Source organism: Microcaecilia unicolor, chromosome 3, assembly GCF_901765095.1.
Source record: "Microcaecilia unicolor chromosome 3, aMicUni1.1, whole genome shotgun sequence".
In the NCBI taxonomy this organism is placed as follows: Eukaryota; Metazoa; Chordata; class Amphibia; order Gymnophiona; family Siphonopidae; genus Microcaecilia; species Microcaecilia unicolor.
The window spans coordinates 76,427,288-76,445,003 of NC_044033.1; the positions used below are offsets into that span (position 1 = coordinate 76,427,288).

Consider the following 17,716-nt stretch of genomic DNA (forward strand, 5'->3'; position numbering starts at 1 on the left):
GTCTTCTATTTCAGTTACTCGTAGGCCCAGCGCGCCTATTTCTCCGCGTAGCTCCGCCCCCATCGCGGCGATGTCTGCCCGCACTGCCGTTATTATTTCCGTTTTTATCTCCTGCAACCAGCCCCGTATTTCCTGCATATTTGTATCTTCCTGGATCCGTCCCTCCCCCGTAGCGAATAGCGACGGGGAGAGCGGCGGGGGACTCCCCCCTCGGGACTCGGATTGGCGCTGTTCGAGAGCTGGCGTGCTTGAACTCGCGGCTGGGCCCGTATACGCGAAGGTTTGTAAGTCGACTGCTGGGGCTTTCGAGGTCAGCATCTTTCGCTTACCCTTGGTTTTAAATGCTGTTTTCTTGCGTTTCTCAGTCGCGTTTGCTCGTTTTTCATGCAGTGGGTTTACTGATTGTTTGGGGCTGATCGGAGCTCGTGGCTCAGGCAGCCATTTCAGGTGGTGACGTCACTTCCTCCAGGCTGAGTGGGTTTTGACAGCAACTCCAGTAGTTGGAACATAAGGACAGAGCCAGGCAGCCTATGCCCCAGAAACAACAAAGAAATACCATGATCAAGTATATAATATCACGTTCATTGCTGATTTAACCTTGAATTGAGAATGAATGCGGCTGTTGGGCAGACTGGATGCACCATTCAGGTCTTTATCTGCTCTCACTTACTATGTTACTCTGAGTCAATACAAACCATCTATGTATGTTGCTGGTTTATGTATTTTTTATTGTAATCCACTCAGATGGATGGGTGGGTTATAAATTTTATTAATAGGCGGTCCGTAATCGGGTTTGTTATACTGTCAGACCCAGTTGAATAGGTTGTTCAGCACTAAGCTATCTTTACAGAACTGGCGCTTAGAGTGGATCTTAACGGTACCTAACTTTGGTGCCATTTACTGAACTTGGCCCATACTGTATATGTATGTATTTATTCGGATTTTGCTCACACAGGTAGCTAACAGAAACCCAATTAGTAGCACCATTCCATGCAACCAATCCCAGGGCTAGCAGTGGTTCCCCATGTCTGTCTCAATAACAGACTATGGACTTTTCCTCCAAACTTGTCTTTTTTAAACCCAGATACACTAACTGCCATTACCACATCCTCCGGCAAGGAGTTCCCGAGCTTAACTATTGTTTGAGTGAAAAATATTTCCTCCTATTTGTTTTAGAAGTATTTTCATTCAGTTTTGTTGGGTATCCTCTGGTCTTTCTACTTTTTGAATGAGTGTAATGGGGGGGGGGGGGGGGGGGGGGAAGATTCACCTCCATCAGTTCCATACCACTCAGGATTTTGTAGACCTCAATCATATCTCTCCCTCAGCCGTCTCTTTTCCAAGCCGAGGAGCCCTAAACTACAAATCATTACCTGTACTACTTTTTGAAAATCTCCTCTACCTAACATAGGATGTAGTTTACTTGATGATCGCAATTTGAAATATGAGTTCTTAACACTAACTGAATCCAACGCCTAAAAGACAGAAGAATTTAAGATGACTCAATGAATGTTAGAAATTATACATAAGAAGTAGAATGTCTATAAGTACATAAGTAATGCCATACTGGGAAAAGACCAAGGGTCCATCGAGCCCAGCATCCTGTCCACGACAGCGGCCAATCCAGGCCAAGGGCACCTGGCAAGCTTCCCAAACGTACAAACATTCTATACATGTTATTCCTGGAATTTTGGAGTTTTCCAAGTCCGTTTAGTAGCGGTTTATGGACTTGTCCTTTAGGAAACCGTCCAACCCCTTTTTAAACTCTGCTAAGCTAACTGCCTTCACCACTTTCTCCGGCAACGAATTCCAGAGTTTAATTACACGTTGGGTGAAGAAAAATTTTCTCTGATTTGTTTTAAATTTACTACACTGTAGTTTCATCGCATGCCCCCTAGTCCTAGTATTTTTGGAAAGTGTGAACAGACGCTTCACATCCACCTGGTTCCACTCCACTCATTATTTTATATACCTCTATCATGTCTCCCCTCAGCCGTCTCTTCTCCAAGCTGTATAGCCCTAGCCTCCTTAGTCTTTCTTCATAGGGAAGTCGTCCCATCCCCGCTATCATTTTAGTCGCCCTTCGCTGCACCTTTTCCAATTCTACTATATCTTTCTTGAGATGCGGCGACCAGAATTGAACACAATACTCAAGGTGCGGTCGCACCATGGAGCGATACAACGGCATTATAACATCCTCACACCTGTTTTCCATACCTTTTCTGATAATACCCAACATTCTATTTGCTTTCTTAGCCGCAGCAGCACACTGAGCAGAAGGTTTCAGTGTGTTATCGACGACGACACCCAGATCCCTTTCTTGGTCCGTAACTCCTAACGTGGAACCTTGCATGACGTAGCTATAATTCGGGTTCTTTTTTCCCACATGCATCACCTTGCACTTGCTCACATTAAACATCATCTGCCATTTAGCCGCCCAGTCTCTCAGTCTCGTAAGGTCCTCTTGTAATTTTTCACAATCCTGTCGCGATTTAACGACTTTGAATAACTTTGTGTCATCAGCAAATTTAATTACCTCGCTAGTTGCTCCCATCTCTAAATCATTTATAAATATATTAAAAAGCAGCGGTCCTAGCACGGACCCCTGAGGAACCCCACTAACTACACTTCTCCATTGTGAATACTGCCCATTTAACCCCACTCTCTGTTTCCTATCCTTCAACCAGTTTTTAATCCACAATAGGACATTTCCTCCTATCCCATGACCCTCCAATTTCCTCTGTAGCCTTTCATGAGGTACCTTGTCAAACGCCTTTTGAAAATCCAGATACACAATATCAACCGACTCCCCTTTGTCCACATGTTTGTTCACTCCTTCAAAGAATTGAAGTAAATTGGTCAGGCAAGATTTCCCCACACAAAAGCCATGCTGACTTGGTCTCAGTAATCCATGTCCTCGGATGTGCTCTGTAATTTTGTTTTTGATAATAGCCTCTACCATTTTCCCCGGCACCGACGTCAAACTCACTGGTCTATAATTTCCCGGATCTCCCCTGGAGCCTTTTTTAAAAATGGGCGTTACATTGGCCACCCTCCAATCTTCCGGTACCACGCTCGATTTTAAGGATAAGTTGCATATCACTAGCAGTAGCTCCGCAAGCTCGTTTTTCAGTTCTATCAGTACTCTAGGATGAATACCATCCGGTCCAGGAGATTTGCTACTCTTCAGTTTGCCGAACTGCCCCATTACGACCTCCAGGTTTACCGTGAAGTCAGTTAGTTTCTCCGACTCGTCCGCTTGAAATACCATTTCCGACACCGGTATCCCACCCAAATCTTCCTCGGTGAAGACCGAAGCAAAGAATTCATTCAGTCTCTCCGCTACGTCTTTGTCTTCCTTGATCACCCCTTTTACCCCTCGGTCATCCAGCGGCCCAACCGATTCTTTTGCCGGCTTCCTGCTTTTAATATACCGAAAAAATTTTTTACTATGTTTTTTTGCCTCTAATGCTATCTTTTTTTCATACTCCCTCTTGGCCTTCTTAATCTGCGCCTTGCATTTGCTTTGACACTCATTATGCTGTTTCTTGTTATTTTCAGACGGTTCCTTCTTCCATTTTCTGAAGGCGTTTCTTTTAGCCCTAATAGCTTCCTTCACCTCACTTTTCAACCAGGCCGGGTGTCTTTTGGAGTTCCGTCTTTCTTTTCTAATTCTAATTTTCTAAACTCAAAGTTTAATGGAATGGGTACAAATCTGGCATGGGAGAAACATGTGTTGAACTGAAAACAGCATCAAAATTACAAAATTCAATTAATAAAGAAAAGGAAATAATCATGTGCTTAAAACAGCACACACTCATCATCACTGCACATTAAAAAAAAAAAAGAAAAAACCCACAACACACACCTTGTTAGATACAGTATATTTACACTCAAATCAGTTAAAAAAAATCAAAAATGAAAAAAAATTGTTCACTTATCTTCCACTGGAGCAAACATATAATCATGCAAATGATAATTAGACTGGGGATTCTAGAATAGCCCCCCAAAAATGTCCCAGTGCATTTCTATTGAAGAAGAAATTCCAATTTCTGCAGCATAGAAATACTGACATACTGAAACAAAGCAGTTAGGAAATTCTTTCAAATTGCCTTTCCTCTCTTGTCTAACATCTCGGAGGTCACAGACATACATGGAGAGGTTTGAAAGAATTCCATTAGCAATGCTCTGTATGCTTTCCCCCACCTTTTTTTCTTTTTCCAACTTCTCTCAATTCTCTTCTCACTGGACTTCCAAACACCCAGTTGCACAGACTACAACTTGATGAAAATATGGTAAATAAACTGAGGGGAGACATGATAGAGGTATATAAAATAATGAGTGGAGTGGAACAGGTGGATGTGAAGCGTCTGTTCGCTTTCCAAAAATACTAGGACTAGGGGGCATGCGATGAAACTACAGTGTAGTAAATTTAACACAAATCTGAGAAAATGTTTCTTCACCCAACGCATAATTAAACTCTGGAATTCGTTGCTGGAGAACGTGGTGAAGGCGGTTAGCTTAGAGTTTAAAAAGGGGTTAGACGGTTTCCTAAAAGACAAGTCCATAAACCGCTACTAAATGGACTTGGGAAAAATCCACAATTCCAGGAATAACATGTATAGAATGTTTGTACGTTTGGGAAGCTCGCCAGATGCCCTTGGCCTGGATTGGCCGCTGTCATGGACAGGATGCTGGGCTCGATGGACCCTTGGTCTTTTCCCAGTGTGGCATTACTTATGTACTTATAATAAATTGATACTAGGTAACTTTTGCTACATAGATCTCATTGTGCCTGGGGAGCAGTGGCGTAGCTATAGGGGGCAATGGGGGCCTGGCTCTGGGGCCTCGGTTTGAAGCGTTTGTCCCACACTGGTCTTGCCGTATCGCCTACCCTGCACTTCTCAGTTGCACCATGCACGCTCGTTTTATTGAAACCGAGCATGCGCAACAATTCGCGCATGCTCAGTTTCATTAAAACAAGCATGCATGGCACGACTGAGAACAGAGCAGGGCAAGCAATGCGAGACCAGTGCAGGACAAACACTTCAGCTGGAGGTGGTTGGCAACCCCCGCCAACCAAGGTACCAACGCGCAGTGGCAGCAGGGAGGCAGGCCAAAATGTGGTCCCCCACTTTGGGCTCTGCTCCCCCCCTCCTGTCGAGGTTTGGCTACGCCCCTGCTGGGGAGAACAGCAACCCAGGAGCAAGTCCCTTACGAATGCAAAGTGATTTGTTACATGACTGACCTTCCAGATGTAGGCGCTATGGTCACTGGAGCCACTGAGCAGAAACTGGCCATCAGGACTCACACTGGACTTGATATAAAAAGTAGAGTTCTGGTGTCCACTGAAAACTGCCACTATGAAAGACACCAAAGACAAACCATTACTGTCAGGAACAAGAGGGAGCTGCTAACCCAATAAAAAGTTCAGAGCAGAGATGCCACACTTACTTGACACCAGTGTGGCTGCAGGTGCACCCTAGAGGTGCAATGCGGGGCCTCAGTGTGCCCTTTCCCTCTTAATGGGGAACTCCAGCACAGAGCAGCCCTCACAATCGCCCAGCCATGTCAGATAAAAGCTATACAAATTCCTACCTATGGCCTTTTCGAGTGTAAGCTTATTAACGATTCTTATTGACGATCATTTATACATTGACCATGTTTCCCATATCCATTCTTCTCCATCTTCCTACACCTATCTCCCAACGCTCATTTCCTTCTGCACCCAGTTCCTCCTATGTTCAATTTACTTATTTGTTAACCCCATTAATATTGCATTTACTACAAACTGTATATTCTTCTTACGACTTTGTAATTCTTTATATTGTTACTATGTAAGCCGCATTGAGCCTGCCATGTGTGGGAAAGCGCGGGGTACAAATGTAATAAATAAATAAATAAGCTCACTTAGGGTGTCTTTTACTAAGGAGCGCTCATACTTTTAGCGCCCTAAAATTGTGGGCACGCTAAACCCATAGGAATGCATTGGCGTCTCTAACATTTGGCGCGCCTACAATTTTAGTGCGCCTTAGTAAAAGACCCCCTTAGGTTAGGGAGACCTTATTATCACATTTGTTTACTTTGTTTGACAAGGGGAAAGGGGTGGGGAGAAGAGGAGCATTTTGGTTTATTTTCTATTTTTCCTCATTAAAATGTAAAAAGTGGAAATAGTCTTTTGGAAGATCGGATTAATAGAATGCTTGGACAACTTGTATTATTTGGTAAGTTTATGGCTGTATTATGAGTGCTCGTAATTGGTTTTCCAATAAAGGCCTCCTTTGAAAACTAAAAAAAAGTGCAGCTCTGGCTAATGAATGGACAGACTAGTTATTCAAAAGTAGCATCTCGGCTAAGACAAAGAAATGGAACTGATGTGCTCAGATTACAGGAGTCGCCCAAAATAACATTTTGTATCAGTACTAGGTGTCTGACTATAAGCTCCAACATTGAGTTTGAGGTAGCAAATAAATGCTCTTGGGGGAGAGAGGGGAGGAGAATAACCTGCTCTTGCTGAAGTGTTCCTGAGAAAGACACTCACTTGTAATAAAGGCCCTAGTGACACTCTCAGCACCCTTTTCCTTATCTCTCCTGTTCCCTGGAATGTTGCTCATACCTGCTGCTGTCTTTAATCCCGTTAGGCTGAACATGTAGATGTTATCATCAGTGCAGTTTGCAAATAGATTACTGCCAGTGGGGTCCAAAACCAGGCTAGAATACCCTGCAGAGGTTTAAAAAAGGGATGCATGTAATAGCCAGATCATAAAGGCAGCATTTCCCAGTCCCACCTTGTATAACAGTCAGTCCAGTATCCAGGAAGCTGAAAGGCTTAGTGTCCCCTCTACTGATAAAAGAAAGAACTGCAGCATTCCTGGAGGAACCAATTCTGGTCCACCTGTAGATGGTTCTATTCGCCACCTAGACACATTTTCCTTGTTTTTTGGAACTGTTTACATATACATTATCAATAGCAACATACTAAACCACTCATTTTCTGACAAGATATTCAGTAAGCATTTAGAATTAGCACAAAAACTTCTTGCAGTTTTCTTCCAGCAGGCCGGGACAGGGGTTCTCAACTCATCAGGTTTTAAGATATCCACTGTGAATATGCAAGGAGATAAATTTGCATATACCGACTCCACTGTATGCTGATCTCTCATATGCATATTCATTGTAGGCATCCTGAAAAAATGACTGGCTGGGTGTGTCCAGAGGACTGGGTTGAGAACCTCTGGTCTAGACTAAAGCAGGTCAGCTGTAAATACTATAGAAAAAAATTATAAGACCTGTGAATTCAGGACAGTGATACAAGACATTTAGAAAGCTCACCCAGCTTACGAGTGCTGGCCCCAGGGTAGGGAAAGACCTTCATGGGAGCTGGCTCCTGTCGATAACTGTTGTAATTCTTCCTCAAGTCCCAGACTTTCACCAAACTGAAATGCAATACAACCCACATTTACCACAAACTGAGGCCAGAGGAGGGAAATGGTTACAGTAAACTGCTCGCCTCAGATCTGCAATTAATTACTCAAAGCAGGAACTGAACATTGCTTCGAGATGAGAATTATCAAATCTAAGGCTAACAGCTTCATGCCACTCACTATAAGACAGTGACATAACTTCTGCCCAAGTAGACCCTGAAGTGCAAGGGATGCGCCCAGGGAAGAGAAGAAATATTCACAGTTGCTCTGTTATCCCTCTCTCAGGGACCCTTTCTGAAATTTATATCACTGCATTAAGAGACCATGGCCCTCAAATAAATATCCATCGCTCCAGATGGGTCAATATTAGAGATACATGCACTGCTTCCACTGTATGCAAATCCCTCTCATGACTATGCATTATGCATATCCTGAAAACCTGTCTGGCTGGGGTGCCTCCAGGACCAGGTTTGGAAACCACTGCCTTGGGCCAATAAAGCCAAGAATTGGGCTGCCAGACAACAGAAGTGATGGCTGCAGCTGCCCACTCCCTGCCACAGCAAGGTACAAAGCAGCAGCATCCACCCAGTGGCCTGACCTCTGACAAGGATCTATAACCCTCTTTATAAGGAAACCAAGGAGAAGAAATAGACATGTCAATTTTCCACCCCAACCTCTGTCTCTTACTTGTTTGGAGACTGAGGCTTATAGCACAGTCAACCTGCCTTCTATTCAAATGACAAAAACAAATACAGAGAACTGTGCTTCTTACCCGTCCACAGCACCTGCCGAGATCAGCGTGTGCTCATCCTGAAAAAGCACCACAGTCACACTCTGGTGGGAATCCTGCACAGGAAGAGAGAGAGAAGCACAGTCAGCAGTTCTGGGACATAAAGGTCAATCGGTTAAAAAAAAATAAGGGGAGGCATCCAGGTTTCTCCGTGAAGGAGAGAGAAGAGCACATGCAATCAGAATGTGCAATCAGTAACATAGTAGATGACGGCAGGTAACGACCTATATGGTCCATTCATTCTACCCAACAAGTCTACTGCATATGGTATGATGCGATATTACATATGCATACTTGATTCTGATCACCATTTTCAGGGCACAGACCGTAGAAGTCTACCCATCATTGGTCATATCTTATCCCCCAACTACTAGAGAACAAGAATCAGAGCGAAAGGTCCTGGATAACTACAATTTAACAGACTAAGGAAAGTGTATTTCAGAGGCACACAAAAACAGGAGGAAAGAAAGATGGTCATACTTTATAGAAAATATTATGCTTGGTCAGACCAATGGTCCATCGAACCCAGCATCCTGCTCTTGATAGCAGACAATCGGTCATCTGGGATATCCATCAAATCCCAAACAGCAAAGCCCATTTCCATGTTGCTCAATCCCAAGACTAGCTAAATAATGGTTTATGGACCCATCTACTAGATGCTTATCCAAACCATTTTAAACTCAGTTATACTGCTAGCTTCGACCATGGTCTCTGGCAACAAGTTTCCTACATAAACTTTCTACAAATTTGTTTTAAATCTGATACAAGTTAGTTTTATGAAGTGCCCTCTTGTCTTGTGCTATTTGAAAGGATAAACACCTCATTGACCTGGTCCACACCATTCATGAGTTTACGAACCTCCATTGTATCCCCTGCCTGCTCTCCTAACTTAGGGACCCATAAACCTGTTCAGCTTCTCTTCATAGGGAAGTTGTTCCACAACCTGTATTATTTTGGTTGTCTTCTGCACAATTCTTAGTTCCGCTGTCTGAGATGTGATCAGAATTGCTCAATGAACAGTTATGTAAAGAAGTATTCTGGTTAAGGCAGAATTAAAACCACTAAAGAATGGATCTGATGTGCCCAGATTGCAGAAGTCACACCAAAATAACAATTTAGAGGCGGTAGTTAATGAGTTGTAAGTGTTGGGTTTTACTGCACTTTGATTTCCTATGGGAGTGACTACCTGCAGTAGCTCAGTACCACAGGTTAGTCACTCCTATGGTACAATAACAACACTTAGAAACATGACGGCAGACAAAGGCCAAATGGCCCATCCAGTCTGCTCATCCTTTGTAACCCCTAACTCTTCCTTTTCCTAAGCGATCCCACATGCTTATCCCATGCCTTTTTAAATTTTACAAGTTTGCAGCTTGATGTACTGTGGCTCCATTCTGTAACCAGTACCAGAAGGGGAAGAAGCAACTGGGAATCGCTCCTGCCTCAAAACCATCAAACCCCCAGGGAATTGGCAGGTACAACTTGGGGAGGGTTGGGTGGAAGCTCCCTACTGCAAGTGCCTGCCATTTTAAGAGGCAACCCAGGAGCTTTAGGCTGCAGCTTTACAGCCCAAAGCTCATGGGATGGAAAAATATTGCCACCTTTGTGGGTGGTATTTTTCCAGAATCAAGTGGCTTGTGGTATTCACTGCAAGCCACGTTAGTCAATTTTCATGAGCTACTCTGCATGCTATGCATCTCAGTACTGTGTAGTCCATGGTGTATCATATTAATGTGTGCGACAATAATATAATGCTCACTACTGCCCTTTAACATACATTAAAGCAGCAAACAACATGTTAGGACTGAAATGCACCTTGATAACTATCAGTACCTGGGTGGTCTGATATGCTAAAAAAAAAATAATGCTCTAGGGGATGTGGCTGCATCACAGATTGCTGAGGCATTTTAACATTCCCTGCTTTCTCTACTCTTTCCACACAATCGCTAACATTCTCTTTGCCTGACACACACAGAGCTGAGGATGTCGACATACTGTCCACAGTGACTCCAAGATCTGATTGCTGAATGGTAGCTGCTTGTAAAGAACCCAGGATTTTGTACCTATAACTTGGATTCTCCCCTCCCCACACGTGCATCGTTTTACACTTGTAAAGTTTCACCCGCCATCAAGATGCCCCAATTCCCCACCCTTATAAGGTCTTCCTAATTTCTCACTCAGGGCCCAATGCACAGAACTTACCCTGCTGGGAACATCTGCTTTAGACTGGTTGTAGAATCAACACCAGCAATAGAGCCAAATCACTAGCAAAGGATTTATAAAACTCATTAGTCAGCCCATTCAGACCAGGCGGTTTGCCCGACGGTTACTACTTAATGATTTTCCCATCCAATGCATCTTTGTGCCACAGTCAGGGATGGTAAGTCTATGGCAGCTAAGTAATTGTCAATATCTGCAAAATGAGATTTCAAAGATGATGGGATTAAAGGTCTGATAAAATTGTTGGATCCTGGCGGATCTGAAAGGAAGTAGTCAAAAACGCACAAGCTGCATTTTTAATTCTCAAAATATATGACTGTCTTTCAGTCCTGGTCCTTTGGATTTTAAGAGCTAAAAGTCTACCTGATTTATTCATAATGAGTGTATTATTTCAAACAGGTATTTATAAAATGTAGTTGCTCGCTATAAAGGGCATTTAATTGCAATTTAACAGCCTGTAGTTCCCAAAGTAACCGACACAGACCTGGTGGCCTTATGCCGCTCCAAGCTTGATGAGACTAAGCCAATTGATAATGCTGGGCTTTAGACCACTGACTGGCCTTATGCAAAAAAATATCCTCGTCACTGCTTTCAGCATGTCCCAGACCATGCCTAAAGATGCCCCGGAGTGAAAGGTAATGTCCAAGTAGTTACGTAATTCCTTACTACAGCCTTTACAAGTCTCGTCATCTTATAACAAACAATTATTACATGTTTAGCACCAGTCTCGCTCCTCCTCCCTAAGAGAAGGTATCATGACCCACACTGGAGAATGATCAGAAATAGTAGTGTGACCAATATCAGACTCCACCCCCTCCCCACATATGGCAAAGTTATCTAGAATAAGTACCATGGGAATGAGAAAAAAATGTATAGTCACTGTGTGTGATGGCCAAGTTGCCAGGTGTTGTACAAATTCAAACTCTCAACTAATTGAACTCATAATCTAGAGCAGGTGCCTCCAACATTTTTCATGTAAAGGACTGAAAGTGGCTACGAGAAAGTGCCTAGGGCCACCAAAAGATTTCAGACTTACACATTTAACTTTTAAAAATAAAAAATAAAAATTATTCCAGGTAGATGCATATATGAGAGAAAAGGGGGGGGGGTGTAGCAATTTCTCCCAAGGATTCCAACAGAGGCAGTGCTTTTTTTGTGTCGGTAAGCACCGGTACAGCGTACCAGCACCTTTTTTGTGATGTACGGCTCACCTGCCCACTCCCTTCCGTTTGTGCACCAGTGCTCCCCCCGCCTTCCTCTGATGTAATTTCCTTTCTGTGAGGGCGGGACGCGCTGAGAGGGAAGGGAAGCGACGAGGAGGCAAGCCTGCCTGCCAGCTGTTTTTACTGCCGGTCCGCCCCAACTTCAGGAAAATTAAAGATTTCAAGGAAAGTCGGGGAGCTGAGGGAGGGCAGGGATGGGGTTTGACCGAATTGCTGGACACGGAGGGGAAGGCAGGGCAGGGGGCAGAGGTGAATCGCTGGACATGGAGGGGAGGGCAGGACAGGGGGCAGAGGAGAATCACTGCTCATGGATGAGAGGGCAGGGGAGGGGAGAGAAGGAGACATACTGGACATGGATGGGAGGGGAGGTCAGCGAAGAGAGATTTGCTGGACAAGGATGGAAGGGGAGGGTAGGGGAGAGAGGAGAATCGTTGGACATGGATGAGAGGGGAGGGAAGGGAAGAGAGGAGAATTGATGGACATGGATGGCAGGGGAGGATAGGGGATAGAGGAGACATGCTGGACATGGATGGAGGGAAGGAGATGCACATGGATGGGAGGGGAGGGCAGGGGAGAGAGGAGAAATGCTGGACTTGGATGGAGGAGAGGGGAGAGAGAATTATTGCTTTATATGGATACAGGGGAGGGAAGAGAGAGGAGAAATGCTGGACATGGATGGAGGGAAAGAGAAGTGCTGGACATGGATGGAGGGAAGGAAAGAAAAACAAGAAGATGCACATGGATGGATATGAGGGAAAGGGAAGAGAGGAGAAAAACTAAACATGGATGGAGAAAATAAGCAAAAGCTGGATCCACGTTATATCTCCTCCAGTCAATTCCACGGAGGAGGACCCAGCTTTTACTTATGGATGTATGGCAAGAAATGAAGAAGAAAGGAGGAAAGTAAAGAAATAAATGGAAAGGAAGCCCTGAAAATGGAGTTAAGAGAACAGATAGAGAGCAGCAGAATCAGAGACTGGGACCAATATGGATAGAAAAACAAAGTCACCAAAGGTAGAAAAAATCATTTTATTTTCATTTTAGTGTTTGAAATATGTCCAATTTGAGAATTTACATCTCTCTTTTTTTGCACTGGGTATACTGGAGCTGTAACAGCTTATAGAAATTATTTATAATGAAAAAAAAATCACGTTATTTTTTCTCTTATACTAGTATCAGAACATGGCCGCCAACTAGAAAGACGAATGAGCACACAGCTCCCAAGACCCAAGTCGGAATTCGGCTGGAAAACAGGGCCACCAAACTCTCAGCCCAAACTGGGATCGAACTGAGACCGGGAGATTACCTGTAGGAAGACTTGATGAACATGGACACACCCAGACAATCCCAGGTAATCCCACCTGGGCCGGGCCACCCCCGATGGTCGATCTCAGCCTCCTACCACACTAGGCCCAACGTTGCCCTAGCCCAGACCACAACAACCGGACCCCCCCCCTGGCATTGCCGATCGAGCAGCGGTGCCCTCAATCCCGCAGCACACCGTGGAAACTCCAACCGGCGTCCGTCCCTACCTTAGCACACTGCTGCACAGACGCCCAGCCTCACCTCAGACCTTCGCTGGATGGGTAGGGGTGGCCCCTGCCTGAGCTCTACCAAATGTCATTAAAAAAAAAACACACGACCTAAAAACCAACCTGTTCAAAATGGCATACCACAATGATCCATCCTAAACACCAAACAATGAAACTCTTCCAGAACTAGACAAAACCGAACTCTCTATACCTGACTGCTTAAATCACTCTGTCAATAACGAACTTTAATGCTTTATCACCTAATCTCTCACGCCAGAAATGAACTGATTATCTAACTTACTCTATAAGTTACTCTATCATTTATGAACTTAATGAAATTCCATATTGTATTTCTCATTCTGGAAATGGCGATCGCCACTACAGCATACCACATTGAGCCTGCAAAAAGGTGGGAAAATGTAGGATACAAATGCAACAAACATAAATAAATAAATAGTATAATATTTTCAATGATGTCTGTTTATATGCGCCATGGCTGGTATAAGGGGTGGGGCTAAGGTAGGTGTGGCTACAACAGGGGTGGAGTCATATGTGTGACCCCGCCCATGAGTACCGGCACCTTTTTTTCTACAAAAAAAGCACTAAACAGAGGACTTCTGGGGCCACATGTGGCCCATGTGTTGAAGACCACTGCTCTAGAGATCTTATGACCCACAGCAGAGGGCGCCACAGTGCTGTCCAAGCAGGTTGCATAGTAGCATTAAAATCCCCTGCCAAGTTCAGTGTACCCTTAGCAAAGGCCACCAAAGTTAATCTAAGTTTATCAAAGAACTTGTCTTGATGCTCATTGGGAACACAAATTGAAGCTACGGTAATCTCCACCTGGTCCAACAGCAAATGAAGCAAGAGATATTGACCTGTTGGATCCTGCACAACATGTTGTATGTGGATCTAAACCTCTGAATGAAACATCATAGCCACCCCACCCTTCTTGAAACCATTCACATCAGAAGCACAAGGTGAGACAAAAGCCTCTTGTGTTCCCTCAAAAAATGGGTTTCCTGCAGTAAAACCTTGAGAGACTTTACCCTGGGCAACTCTTTAAATAAAAAGAGTGCCTCCTCTGAGGGGAAATTTAGGCCCTTAACATTATAATTTTCAAATCAGTAGACACAGTGATAAGTATAACTGTTGCAGGAATTACCACTATTGTTAGCAGCATCTGTGGTACTTCAGGAGTCAAACACCACACACCAGAATGAGAGAGAAATCTTCTTTATTTGCCAGCAAACAAAGTAGGACATCAGCGCTAGCTCTCTCCTTCTCTTCAGCTCTGTGTCTTGTGTCTCCTGTCTTGGTTCCTTCTCTTCTAACGTAAGCTGCTTCTGTTCTCCTTTATATATTGTCCTAAACCTCTCTAGCCCCCCTTTCTCACCAGATGGTAAAGAATAGATGGATTACCCTGTCTTGAACTAATTATCTCTACACATTTACTCAAAAATATCAGTTACATAGGTTTGAGATATTTCCTAAACTGACCTATGACCTGGGGCCTCTCAAACTAGACAATGTGGCACCTATCTCCTGCATTTTATTATTATTAAATTCTCAGATTCCCAGTTAACTTCATACTAACTGCTAACTGGACTCTGGCATTCATTAAGGGGCCAATCTTGCTTAATGGCACACAGACATGGTTTGTTATTACTTTCAGAAGACCAGTCCTACACTTAGCTATAATCAATCAAGGAGAAGAGTTGACTTTCCCTGACCTCTTTCACCTTTTGGCTTCATACACAGAACTAGCTAGGACTGTGGATAATTCAAACCAGATGATGACCTCTTAAACTGCAGACAAATCTCACTTGAAAGTCAGACACTGAATTGAAAAGATATTTTACATAGAGAAATAGAACTTATTAAACAGAATAAAACATATTTTAAAATAAGCAGAAATCAGAATTCCTTATAAGACAAAATCTAAATCATCAAGAACCTCTAAACAGCATTCAACCTAATCTTTTAAGACTGCCTGCTTGCCAATCAATGGCATCCAGATGTGGTTTATATGAACTAGCCTTAACAATCCATCACTCAAAAGGGACAAAGAAAGTTTCATTTCTCTCTGACCTTTCTAACCTCTAGTCTAGCAAAAGCTAGACATTTGAGTAATTAAAACCAGATGGCATTCTACCACTTTACAGGACTGAACCAAACTTAAACAGAATTAACAATTAATATGATTTCTCTGTCCAAGCTGCCTCATAACAAAAGGGAAAACATAAATGCAGAGAAAGTCCCAAACACTGGCATCAAAATCATACACATAGAATAACCAAAACCTCACCCACCCATCTTCTCCCCCCCCTCCCCAACCCCCTCCCCAGTCACACACACCAGCCTGAAGCTCCAAGCCAATAAAGACTAAGGAACAACAGAGTGGGTAACAGAGGTCCTGACTCCCCATGCTGAACACCCCACCTGCTTCTCCTCCACAAGCACCTGATGAAAATGAATAAAATCTCTCTCCCCACCCAGACCACAAAATCTCACTATCTTCAAAAAAGGCTCTGATGAAAGCCTAGAGGGAGCAAACAGAGGTCAACTTGTCAGAATCCTAGTACACAAATCAAACAACTGCATCCTGCTGGCTATTACGAAACTGCTGTTTATGTCCTCCTGGGACCTGCTGCCAATGATGTAGTTTTGCCTTAGCTGCAGGAGCCACAATTCTAGGAGGTAGCAATGTGGATGTCAAGCCACCCTCATGCAATACATTCCAAGTGTCAACAAGAGTGCAGGTATGATGCATTTTATCCACAATTACAAAGCAAAGCAAAAAATGGAAAGGCTTAGTGGTACTTAAATTTGGCTTCAATCAGCAAATCCAGAGCCGGTTTCATAGTGCGCCACTGCATCAGCGTGTAACTAGATAAGTCTTGGTACACTGCGATCCGAGCTTCACTGTAGAGTAATTGTGGGTAGTGTGCGCCTTAGTCAAGATTAACTCTTTATTCACATCCAAATCAAGCAATGTCGTCTCTGGGCCTGTTCTGCTGATGCCTCTCAAAATAGCAATGTGCTCTTTCCAAATCAATGGCTGCAGTCTCTCTCTCAGGTCTCAAACGTTGGCGGCAAAGAACGCAGACTATAACAGGAATGTCTTCTGTTTTACCGCCCTCGAGAACCCCCACAAAGTACAAATTCCTTTTGTGTCCACACTTTTCAAGATCATCAAGTACATACCAAAGCTCTTCATATTGAACATCCAATTGATGGTGCCGCGTCTGAAAGGTGGCAAGAAGATCCAGGTGTTTTTCCATCTTCGTCTCCAAATCTTCCATGCGGCTACCCAGCTCCCTTAGGTCTGCACTAATGTCAATATGTTCCAAAATCTCTTCCCTGGAGGTCTTAAAGAACCTGTTTGAGATCTAGAAGAAGCCCCTCTTACTTGCCATAGAAAATGTGTCTGTCTCCAAAGGCACCGAGTCAGAATCCAATGCTAAGGCCTGTGCAGAGGAGGTATGGCGATGCTCGCTTTTAGGTGCATGGAGATTTAACTGCTGCTTGCACAGAATCTAATGGACTTACATTTTTCTTGCACAAGAAGTCTAGTGCTAACTGCCCAGCAATGATCAGATGGTCCAAGTAAGGAGAGATTCAAGTGGGGTTCCGCGGGAGCTAAGCCACCATTCAGAACGGTGACATCACTTCCTGCCCCACAAATTCAATTTTTCATTTTTAAATTAATTTTCAATTCAAAAAAGATGTGCAAAAACAAAACATCAGACGAGAAGCAGCCAAAAAAAACAACCAGTGGCTGTCAAATAAAAGAGGTTTATTGAAGAGCAACTTTTGACGATGTATGCTTGTATTGTCCCCATCGTAAGACAGTCTAGTAAGAGCCCAATATGATTTGGCAGCAAACCTGCCAGATATTTTCTACTGGATTAGGCCTGGGATCTGACTGGGTCACTCAAAGATATTCACTTTCTTCCTGCTGAGCTGCTCTTATTGTTAGTTTTGCTTTGTGCTTAAACTCATTGTTCTGTGGAAAGGTGAATCTTCTCTCTAGTCCCAGGTCTGTGGATGGCTAGAACAGATTTTTCTTCAGGCTCTAACTGCACCATCCACCTTTCCCTTGATATTCACAGCTTTCCTGGCCCCACTGTTGCAAAGCATCCCTACCACGCAATGCTACTTCCACCACGCTTTACCTCAGGGATGGTGTTTAGCAGGCTCATGTGATGTTTACAGCATACATGTCAGACAACAAAATCTTCTCCCACGTGGGTACAGTGTTCCATTTCTTTGCAAATGTTATATAGCACATTACATAGCTTTTCTTCAGCAGCAGCAGCAGCTTCCTTCCTATGACCTTCTCATAGAAGTCATATTTGTAGAGTAATCTTGAAATTGTTGAACAGTCAAAGTTTTCCCCAGTCTCAGCAAGAGATCTCTGTAGATCACCTAAATTCTTCTTAAGCCACAAAATAACTTTCCCTGGCAGTTTTCTTAACCATTGGTTATGGGCTTTAGAGAGAGCGAGCCTCAAAGCTGTATCAC

At 43.7% G+C, this 17,716-nt stretch overlaps 1 protein-coding gene across 1 annotated transcript in view; it reads right to left on the minus strand.

Moving 5' to 3' along the window:
- DTL (denticleless E3 ubiquitin protein ligase homolog) overlaps positions 1 to 17,716 on the minus strand; it is a 70,204-nt gene that overhangs the window by 30,620 nt on the left and 21,868 nt on the right. Inside the window, exons 8-11 of the mRNA XM_030196070.1 lie at positions 8,197 to 8,270; positions 7,333 to 7,436; positions 6,617 to 6,721; positions 5,249 to 5,361 (exon numbers count right to left, since the gene is read on the minus strand). Of these exons, the coding sequence (XP_030051930.1) occupies positions 5,249 to 5,361; positions 6,617 to 6,721; positions 7,333 to 7,436; positions 8,197 to 8,270 (396 nt within the window). The remainder of the gene's footprint in view (positions 1 to 5,248; positions 5,362 to 6,616; positions 6,722 to 7,332; positions 7,437 to 8,196; positions 8,271 to 17,716) is intronic.